Raw genomic sequence first — 11,500 nt, forward strand, 5'->3', positions numbered from 1 at the left:
GTTTTTATCATAAGCGAAGCATATGCATCCTGCTGGTCTGGAAAAACTTACTTCGGGGGGGGGGGCAGGACTGTGCACAAAGTCTGCGTCACAACAGCTTCCATTAAAAAATGTTTTTTGATGGATTCCCAACACGCAGCAAACATCACACCACGTAGAGGTGTGCACCCGTGTTAGAGTAACACAAGCATAATCCGATCTGCAAAGTTTTGCTGCCAACACAACGAAAGAAGCAAACCTTTAACGCACTCCTTCCGCAGACCTAATGATGAAGTAGGAGAACTGGGGGGAGAATCGTTTTCATCAGCTTGAAAACAAAATCTCAGAATACAGAAACACGTCAAGCCTTGTTTATTTGAAATCACACATTCTTCATAGTGACAAAACCAGCTTCACTTGAATGGAGTTGAATCTTCCGATCCTGATATTAAAAATCTGCATATTTGACAAAGCAAATAATCTCATGGGGGGGGGGGGGGGGGGATAACCTGGTGCCCATGTTAATCAAAACCGGTGAGGACGTCTTTTAATCAATGAAGTAAAAATTATTTTATCACTGCTTTAAACCATTTTCAACTACAAGTGTTTCATGCCATGTCATGTTGTGGCTTAGGTCACTAGACTGGTGTATTTTGGAGCCAACCGAAGAAACACACCACGCGTTCTAGTGTGTAAAGAATGCGAGATCACTCACAACAGGTATGTTTTAACCTGAATTCTGTTTCCTCCGCTTTTATGTAGATTTACCAGGAAGTCCCTGTCAGTCAGACCAAGCATTTTTGTGTTAGCTTCCATTAGTACAGACAGGTACACACAAAAGGTACATTAACACAGTCTTCAGATGTTAACTGTAGTTTCTGCTGAAGCGTGTTTACCCGCAAATTTTTTTTTTTTTTTTGCATTAAAACCATGGATGCTGAAATCTGAGAGGCAGAAATGTCTCAAGCTGATTGAATACACTCTTAAGAAGAAAATAGGCTCAGGAGATGAAAATTAAATCTAACAGAATTCTAGCAGGTCTGGGATTGCATTATGTATCATGTGGCCATCCTGTGTACAATTTAAACACTGAAGCAATAACAAACCCACTTCCACTTAAGAAAATTGTCCCATCAGCACCGATTGCAGTCCTGGTCACCAGCACGGGGTCCTCAGTTGGCCTTGGCACGGAGCTGTGCCCTCTTGCCCGTGACGGCCTGGAAACCAGTTTTGATGCTGGCTACAGAGCAGCGGGAGTGGCACGTTTCACACTGCAGGAAGTACAACCGTGTGTCCTTCTGCAAGATGGTGTCCGGGGAGCGGCAGGTGTGACAGGTCACATACTCCTCTGCGGAGAGCACAGGTATGTGTGCGTACACACACACACACACACACACACACACACACACACACACAAAGAGCTGTGAGCCTCTTCATACTGTTCTTGTCACAAGACACCTTTACACTGATTTCCCTATACACGCTGCCCCAAATTCCCCACAATGCACTAGAACTGCACCCACATCTAAATGTTTAAAATGACTAGCAGCTATAGTCTGAACATATTACAGTGCACTGAGGTCAAACATGAAAAACTGAGTATCTACACAAATCTTGCTTACCCTACTTAAAAATATATTCCCTTGGAGTGCACTGCAACAAACCAGACCAATGATCTAAAAACAAAATGTAGTTTGCAAAGTGTATTAATTTCCAAAACTTACTGATGTATCTTCGCAACACATTCTCTATCTGTTTCTGCTGAAACCTTCCTTTGATCACAAGCTGGTTATTTCCATCTATGGATCCACTATAAGAAAAGAACCAATTAGCCACTTAGAAAATATAACAAAGCCTATATACCAACACAACATTTCCTGGGCTTGCAATTATGTAGCTCATGGACACAATTTAGATGCTTTAGCCAAAGGTCAAAAAGTTATGGGTAAAGTAAATGTGCCAATGGGAAGATCTCAAGAGACTGTAGGTGTCAACAGCTTTTGAGAGGTGTTTTTGTACACAGGAACAAGTCATGCAGATCAGTGAAAGTATTTTTTTTTTTTTTTTGGCTAACCTATTACAAATCTGAATGTAATAAAGTTATTTACCGTTATCATAAAATCAAATGCTTTAGATTTATAAGTCATGTTAATCATCTTCTGCTTTTGAACTGGATCAGAGATCACAACCATTCCACATGGGATCTTACCTTGTCCCAAGTTCAGCCAACAAGAAAGCCAAGAGGTGTTTTGGCTGACGATGCAACCTAATAACATAAGAAACAAATTAGGATGAGATAAAAGACAGAACAACAGGACTAAAGAGTATCTTTCAAATTACAAACAGAGGGGGAGAACTGCTCACAGCTTGCAGATGTCGGTAAAATTGACGAACGATGTCTTCTTGGTGCCTACTCGGACCACTTGGGGTGGTTTCATCACAAATTTCCTCTTCTCTCCAGCCACCATGTCGGGGTTCTTCTCCCGCATGATGTTGAAGACGCGAGTCAGCAGCTGTAAATGAGCCAAATGTCGGGTTTATACAGCTTCACAGTGGCCTCTCATGCTTTCGTTAAAACAAAGCGCTCTCAAACTAGGTCAGCATGACCTGCACAGTGTTGTATGTTCATGACAACTATAATGGGGGAGGAATGTCGCAACAAGTGTCTGTCCACTACCTCTAACACATATTAAAAAAAAGGTACCTCATCATACGTGTAGTCTCTCTCCGTCCCCGCCCATGCAGGCCCAGTCTGGCTGACAAATGTGATGCCATCGCTGTTTTTACTGTCGTCATCCTCCAGGGCTGCGGGTCACACCATACTGATTTTAGCATTGAAAAACTCAGGTGGCAATAACAATGACTCCACTTTGGAGTACACTGATTAAGAATACAACTTTGCCAATTAATGTGCTCCTTCTGCTGCATGACATCTTCAACACTATTGACAAAGCACTACTCAGATTGACAGATGTTATAAGAATTACAATAAATCACCTATTGTGACGTTACATCAATTAAGAATTCCTTAAAATACAGTCAAGTCCTACCCTCATCGTTGTCTTGAGCCTCTCCCTCTTCTTTGAAGTCCACCTTTGTAGATTTCTTCTTTTTAGCAGGCAGCATTAAGTCCAAATCTTCTTCTTCTGCTGGCTCGGGCTGGTCTACCTCAATCTTGAGCTCCTGCAGGAGTGAATTTTGGAAAACACAAACCACTCAAAAACTAAAAACTTTGAACCCACAACCATGACCATAAATAACATGCCCAACAAGAAAACAAAAAAACAGACTCCATGTGGCTCAGCCATAAAGGGCTCTCTTCCCAAGCACAGGTCTCCAACTGAAGACTCATGTCATTAGAAGCCCGTGACTGCGGGTTCCCTAACACCTTGAAGTAACCAGCTTCAAAAAAAAAAAAAAAAAGGTCAGCTTTATTTACTGGCAATCAGTTAACTGTGCCAGTCAGCAGATCACTTCTCACTGTCACATTAGCCAATGACTTGGACTAAAGTAACAATGTAATTCCTTCAGGATTACAATGTGCAATTCAGTGTACCGTGTAAAATAAAATGAGTCAGAGAAACTCAAAACCCAAATGTAACATTTAAACTTGCTGGAAGTAATCACAGACCAGAAGGATCTCGTATTCCGTTCTGGCAGTACAGTCATTTCATGTACCAAATAGTGACTTCAAGTGAAGTGGAAAAACAATAATATGTAATAACAAAATGAAGTCCTAAAGTTTGTTAAACATGCTATAAATCTTAAACGTTATTAGGTGGAGTTAAAATCCTCCGAGTATGTATTTCTGTGCAAAGCAATAAGTTAAGCTTCATGACTGACCTTAATTCCCTCTTCTAAATCATTATCAAATATTTTCTTGGGCTTCTTTTTCTTTTTCTTCTGGTTGAAAAAATTTAAGTCATCAAGATCATCTGAGGGCTCTGGAGATTATAAAAAAAGAATTACACGACAATATAAATAAGTATAAATACTAATAAGTATTGTAAGTATAAACATACGAGGAGGTGAGTGGCCTAAAGTGCAAATATACAAGTATATAAATACTAATTTTGCTAAGATGTAAATAAATTTCAAGGTAAATTGGGGCAAATTCATCTACAGGGGAAAATTGTATTTCTCTGCTAGAGGAGTGGGATTGAGCAGGGTGCTTCCGGATGAAAAGTGTGCTTCCCGTTTCATTAGGAACACCGAGAACTGCGCTATGTGAAGACAGAAGAGAAGTGCACACCATGCCTTTAAAGCATCCACTGCTTTGCAATGCATAATAGAAGTAAGTAAAAGGAAAGGGGGTATTTTTTTTTTTTTTTTTTTAAATTCAACTAATTAAATTGCTGGCTGATGGTTACAATTAAGGAAACAACACAATCCTCAAGCTTTAAATTAGCACAATTCCTATTTCCTTACGAATGAAACGGTCTTAAAAGATTCTCCTGCAGCACATGGTGCTACACTGCGCAGAATTCGTCACGCAGTCCCACCTTTCCTCTTCGCCTCTTCTTCCTCATGATCCAGCTCCCGCTCCTCCCCAGCTTCAGGATCCGTCTCCTTGGTCTCCACAGGCTGCATGTCCTCACTGGGCACTTCTCCCCCATCCTCCTCCAACATAAACGGCTTCTTCTTTTTCTTCTTCTTCTTGGTCATTGTGGGGTCAAATATCATCTGCAGAGGTAGCAGGACAGTAAACTGATGAGAGCGCTTCAAAACTAACACAACATACACTTGGAGGGACAGATGGATTGCTTGCAGTCATTTATTTTTCGTATTCATTACAAACATAAGAAAACGGCATCGGATCACAGGATCGGTACTCAAACAGCAAATACATAATACAATAAAAGGAAATTGTTACAATATTTCATAAGAATGTAGCAGTACATAGCAATTTCCAAAAGGGTGTCCTGACATTCCAGAAATAATCTGACTGATCATGTAGATGAAATGTTTTTTTTTTTTCCCCCCTAGCACAAGATAGACACTTGGGTCAATCACATATTTATCAGGGACGCATATAATGTAACTTACGAAAACTACTTCTTATATCGTTAGCGTGACACTCAATAAATGTATAAAAGTGCCATGAGAGGAACTGCACTCTAAACAGCTGAGATGTCCCTGGAAATATCCTATGAACATGTACTGGAATTCAATCGGTCTGCTATACCATCTTAATTGGGACTGAGAGTTGGCTCATTACTTGAAAAGTTCGTAAATCGAAGGAGACAAGGAACAGGCTAGAGGCTCGTCAAACTCTGTATGCGGCGTCAAATATGACGATGTTGTAGAAACTAAATTCTGCTATGAGAATCACATTTCTGCATCTATAACTCTTCATCTGTAATGAAATGCACTTCTGTCGACTAAGACTTTTACGTTGCTTCGGAGAAAAGCATCTGCTAAATGAATAACCATAAATGCAGACGTCAGCAACCTGGACAGCGCCGAGAGTTTGTAACTTGACAGTTTATACATCAGAGTACAGCTGTAAGGTAGAGTCTGTAAATGACATTAGAAGTGTTGTTCCTAGGGGCTTATGGAGGTGCCGATGGGGAAAAAACAAGACATTCACACCTGAATTTTCTTACATCCCTAATAACATGTTACAGGAAGTTCCACCTCAAAATTAACAAATGTATGTTTAATAACAGACTTTATAAATGCACTTCAGAACAAGTTGAAATGACACCGCTTTATATTATTGCCTTTTTTTTCCCCCCCTTTTACAAGAACTCAGACCAAGCAGCTTGGTCCAAAAAAAAAAAAAAAAAAAGCTTTGAGAGAATTGGACTAACCATAAGAGAAGGGAAAGCTGCTTAGGTCAATGGCATACAGGGGTTTGGTGCATACGTGAACTTTTACCCAGACAGGTCGTATTAAAACAAAAAGCACATTTGCCTGAAAACATCAGATGAATACTAAAATAAATCATTACTTATGTGATACAGGATACATAAAAGACAAGCAATCTGAGCAGAAGCAGTGTTCTGGACGATGACTCCAAGTTCACAGCTTTCCACAAATCACAATTCATTGTAATTATTTAGAGGATCCCTTCGTCCAAGGTGACACAGAACATCAGATAACCAAAATGCATACTGCTTCATGCATCAGCACGAGTGATGACTGTGTGGGAGCTCCACTGACTGCAGTCTTTGACTCCAAGTCCAGGAGGACACACCGAGACAGAAAACTGAGATTGAAAACCCTTCAAACATTCTTCATTACGTGCTTGCTGGGGGCGTACTGGCTGGTCTTCTCAAAGGAAAGAATAAAACACCACCTATTTTAACAGCAAACAGCTGGTCTGTATTTTAAGTAATTCAAAAAAAAAGTATTTTAATCTCAGCAAGGGCTTATTAATAAACTCATCTGTTCAATGCTTTCCTCCCAAGGGTAGTCCTGAAATCCGGTGTTTGTGGTTTCTACATAAATCGAACACTAAAGGGGTTCCTGGTGAAAAACTGTTCCAGATCCTCGGTAATTCCAGGAAACTTTTCTTCTGGGTGACCCTGGCTGAACAAAAGACACCAGCAACATGTTGCGCTTGTCATTAAATGATATCAAGTCAATGTCAATTCTTGGCAACAACATACAGAACATCCTAACGTTGTCTCTTCCACACGCGCTCCTGGCGTTTAAACTGCCGTGTCCATCCGTCCGGTTGCTGGGTGTCATTTTTTCTTCAGCGTTTTCAAGCATTGCTCCTTTCAACTGAATTCGATCTGATGTATTCAGGAAACGATACCCTCAGCCTCATCATATATTTATTCATTTAGCCGACACGTTTCTCCAAAGCGACTTACAGCGTTAAGGTACTTTACATTCTTTACCCATTTATACAGCTAGGTAATGTTACTGGAGCAATGTCAGGGTGAGTACTTTGCTCAAGCTTACTACAACTGAAGGCGGGGATCGAACCCGCGACCTTTGGGTCCAAAGGCAGCAGCTCTAACAATCAGGGTACCAGCCGTCTCATCATTAACGCTCCCAACAAATTCCAGCCTGATTCCTCCCCCCCGTGTTTCTGATATGTTGTGTAATGAAGGCGACTCCAGTTTTATTTTGTCATTTCCAGCGTGACACACTGGTGTATAATGGCTGGAGCCAAAATCCATCGCGATCCGAGCATCACTGGTACATATCTTACTCCTGCCGTAAGATTCCCTTGACTAAGGTACCATCCTGAATTGACACTGCCATGAATACCCTGCTATGCACAGTAATTTACTGAGTAAATCAGTGTGAAAACTAAGGGACTGTGAACACTGTGACTAACAGTGTAAGCCTCCTTGAACAAAACTCAGAAAAGAGAGTTAAAGCAGTTAACTCAGGGAAACCAAGCAAGAAACATTAATTATTTTTAGAACAAATTAAATGTATTTCTCTCGAAAATCTTATTATGAGACAAGAAGAAGAGAAATTCGTGAATCCATCCTCCATAACCTCATGCCATGGCATGGATGTTGTGTTGCCGACCCTCTCTCAGGAAGAAGAGCAACACTGACTGAGCGACTGGCCAGATAACCGAGCGAGCATAACCGTAAATAATGATTCGTCGTCGGCGAAAAAAATTGTGTGAAATCACAGATTCTTCTTCTTCTTAGTTAGTGGGCCCATGATCCGAGGGCGAGGCTGAGGAACACGAACATACCTAGGTCCTAAGTCAGAACACTTAACTTAGAGGACTGAGAACATACGAAACAAGACGAGTAAATTATACGTCGTCGGCATCGTGAACGCGGCGTGTGCACAAGGCGCGTCCACAGCCACAGGGCACCTTCGCCACATGGGCGTTGAGGGGAGTCTGAGCTCGTGGAGCCGTACCTCAAAGCAGGCCTCCTCGGCCTTAGTGACTGACGGTAGCCCGCCCGCCGTCCCCACCACATCGGAAACATTAAATAAAAACGCATGAAAAACTTTAAGTCCTGACGACACTCACCTCATCTCCCGACATCTTGCCTTCCGATAACTCAAAAGCCTTTGCGGTTATTTATTTATTTTTTTCCAGCAATTTCTTTCACTCAAAGAACACGCTCTCCACACTTGTGCCGTCTTGCGTCAGCTATCGGTGAGTCCAATATACGCAAGCGGAAATGGCTTGACGTCAAGGGGATTGTGGGCTATGTAGTTTTTAAGCGCAGATTGCCCGCTCAGCTGATGAGGTCTTGTTCGTTCCTTTCCAGTACTGCACTACAACGGTACTGCACTGGCTCCTCAACTTACAAACACGATCGGGAAGCCCGAAGGCTGCTTCTTGCGACTCGCTGTGTTAATATCTCCAAAATCAGTTTTGCCATTAAGTCATGCTTATTAAATACTTAATAATACAGACATCCTTGCTTCTTTTACTGCTAAAACTCTTGGCTGCAGCCATGACAAATTAATTAATAAATAAATGATTCCTTATAAGTTTTTTAATTTCCTCAACATCGCCTGTCTTTTTGCTGTTCTCAGCTATGTTTACCTTCACCACGATGCTCTCCGTGGCAACAGTGTAACAGGTACAAGCACCAGACAAACTTTGGACGCTGCAGGAATGTTGTAATTAAACATGTCCCACATCCTGTTGTGTTTGTGTGCATTTTACTGACATTTACCTGCTCACAGGGTAAACACAGTCGCATTTGCGCCACTACAAAGAGAAATGATTGGAAATAGAAACATGGGGGCAAACATGTTTATAGGGCTACCCTCAAAAGTGCGAGTGGCATGGTGGCAAAGAGGGGCGTGCTGGTATCTCACATCTCCTGGGCTGTACTACTGAACGAGGGTTTGATCCCTTCTCATCCACTGGAATTTGTATGTTCTCCCTGTGTTTAGAGGTGTTTCCTCTCACAATCAATAGATATATTTCAAGCAAAGTGGTGATTCTAAAGTGGGATGCGTTGGTGCAGCGGGTTTGGCCGGGGCCTGCTCTCTGGTGGGTCTGGGGTTCGAGTCCTGCTCGGGGTGCCTTGTGATGGACTGGTGTGCCCCCTCCGCCTCCAGCCTTGCGCCCTGTGTTGCCGGGTTAGGTTCCAGCTCCCCACTTGGGAAAAGTGGTTTCAGTCAGTGTGTGTGTGTGTGTGGTGATTCTAAAGTGTGTTTGTTTGTTTTTACTCGTGTTACACTGCTCTACTGTATAAATGGATGGGATTTTAATGTATGTAATGTTGTAAGTCACCTTGGATAAAGGTAACCCCTAAATAGCAATCATAGTACTGTATGTTGTTTTGGAGAAAAGCATCTGCAAAATGTATCATTTATAACTTTTCTTTTTTCAAACCCTAAACTAAGAAGCAAGTGTAATAATAATAATATAGGGGGCATGGTGGTGCGGCTGGTTCAGCCGGTGCCCCGTGTGGCGGGTCTGGGGTTCGAGTCCTGCTTGGGGTGCCTTGCGATGGACTGGCGTCCCGTCCAGGGTGTGTCCTCTCCCCTCCAGCCTTACTCCTGCGTTGCCAGGTTAGGCTCCGGCTGGAAGCGACCCTGCTTGGCACAAGCAGTTGTTGACGATGGACGCATGGATAATATTAATAAATTCAGTATTTGGAACAACTGATTCAGGGTTTATACTCCATAGAACTTTAGTAGATCATTATATCAGGTAGCAAAATTTTCCCATTCCACAAGTTTTTGTGTGTGCACGAGGAGGTGAAGACAAGGATCCACACTTTTCACAAAGTGAATGGTCATAAAATCTATAGCTGCATGCGTAACAAGCTTTTGCCATCTTTATCCATTTAAAAGAAAGCTCTTATACCTTAATCGCCTTGCTAAAACAACTGCATCAGTATTATTTACTGACAGATAAAGCAGGGAGATAGCATGCTGACCACACAAAGGAGAACGACACACCCATGCTCTGATTTTGGAAAGGAGTGTGCCAGAATGGACTGTTGGAGTACAGTCAGAACACCCAGAGGACCAGGCCGGCTTGATAGAAACAAGTGTTTTACAACTTGTGAGGGATATTTGGGGCCAAGCATTCCCTGGTGCTATGTGCTTCCCAGATTGCATGAGCAACATCTGTTTTAGAAACTGAAGCTATGAAAGCATTTATAGATTGGAAAATTACACGGACAAAAGTATACAAAAATTGCATATTTTTTCCATTTCCGCTTCTTCCATCTGCTTTTTCTTGTCTTATATCGCTGTCAGCCAGTATGGAGTAATATTTTGTTATATGCATCAGCATATTTCATAACCCAGGAACTTTTCATGTGTGATATTGAAATGCCCACAGCATACTGTACATTGTATTTTGTCATAATTAAAATATTTTCTCAGTTTGGAATTGTTGATAATAACGTCACGCTTCTAAATACAGTATATCCTAACCGAAAAATTATATTTTTGCATTTTATTCTAAAGGTAAATGTATTTATCTGGATTCAGTTACTGTGTGGTCTGTCAACGAGAGCTGTGTAATTGTGATTCACAAGGATATAGCTGAATGCTTCGCATAATGTTTGAATCATGAACAGATCTAGCAGGAAATAATCAGTCGTTTTGTGAGCCTCATAGAGAGGGTGAGATCTTTGTCAGTGAGCTGAATGTTACAACTTAATCAAGTGCCGTTCACATTGATTATCAAATGCAATTCAAGACCTTAATACTGCAGTATAGCATATAGTGCAAACACAAATAGCTGAAAAAATTAATCAAAGGTAACAAAAAATTTAAAATATATCCATATATATTTATACAGATATATTGACATTTCTATTTTCTGACTGGAAACTTGATCTTTGCCATTAGAAAATTCTGACACAGGGCTTTCAGGTTTATTAACAATGAGATTGTACACATGCTGCCCTGGACTCATTCCACTAAAGTTTTTACACTGCCGTTGAATTTAAACAATTTGCACAAATAAATTATTAATTAATCACGTTCCGTGGCAATCATGTTCTATATTTTCACAGTGTAACAGTGGTCATGCTGTTTATCTCAAATACAAAGAAAACAATTCCCATTTTTATCCCTCACCATTCTAACAACAGTTGAATAAACAAAAGCATAGTACATTGAAATTACCCATTTTGCGACACCGATATTCAAAGTACTGCAGATTCCAACTAAACAATGTGGTTATGACCACTACTTGTTTGTTCATCCTCATTGGCTCAGTATGCCTTGCAAATATGGAATAAATGAGTATTTACTCCCATATTTTTTGGACTAAAACCATGCAATCTAAAGCTATTCCTTTTGTAGTTTTACTCTGACAGCCCCCTTGGCCTCCACCCCTAGACTGCCATTAATCTATTCAAAATTGAAAGAGGATTCCAAATTCCCAGACACATGGCTCCTTGAGAAAATCCCCAAATCCCTCTTTTCCGCCGTTCCTCTGTTCTTCACACATTGTCAGCTGCAGAGGCCTGGTCTTCCTCAACAACCTTCTAGTATGGCCACTGACCTTTCCTGTTGTTACAATAAAGAACATGTTACATAAAGTCAGAATTCCTATGCATAAATTCTCGGGTATAATTCTAAATAAAAAACGACCAATTGCAGC

General features: G+C 41.1%; 1 protein-coding gene across 1 annotated transcript; it reads right to left on the minus strand.

Moving 5' to 3' along the window:
* Nucleotides 1-602: 602 nt before the first annotated feature.
* eif2s2 (eukaryotic translation initiation factor 2, subunit 2 beta) lies at nt 603-8,075 on the minus strand. The gene is made up of 9 exons (XM_018742230.1): nt 7,940-8,075; nt 4,482-4,662; nt 3,823-3,923; nt 3,030-3,162; nt 2,684-2,784; nt 2,344-2,492; nt 2,189-2,245; nt 1,704-1,789; nt 603-1,327 (listed from the first exon to the last, which is right to left on the minus strand). Exons 1-9 carry the CDS (start codon nt 7,952-7,954, stop codon nt 1,152-1,154), a joined length of 999 nt encoding a protein of 332 aa, XP_018597746.1. The 5' UTR covers nt 7,955-8,075; the 3' UTR covers nt 603-1,151.
* Nucleotides 8,076-11,500: the final 3,425 nt, after the last annotated feature.

Source organism: Scleropages formosus, chromosome 22, assembly GCF_900964775.1.
Source record: "Scleropages formosus chromosome 22, fSclFor1.1, whole genome shotgun sequence".
Classification (NCBI taxonomy): domain Eukaryota; kingdom Metazoa; phylum Chordata; class Actinopteri; order Osteoglossiformes; family Osteoglossidae; genus Scleropages; species Scleropages formosus.

Coding starts and splice junctions, on each gene's coding strand:
- eif2s2 (XM_018742230.1), bottom strand. Junction 3,924..4,481: donor AGAAGAGGCGAAGAGGAAAG/GTGGGACTGCGT, acceptor TATAATCTCCAG/AGCCCTCAGATGATCTTGAT. Junction 1,790..2,188: donor TTGGCTGAACTTGGGACAAG/GTAAGATCCCAT, acceptor CTTTTCTTATAG/TGGATCCATAGATGGAAATA.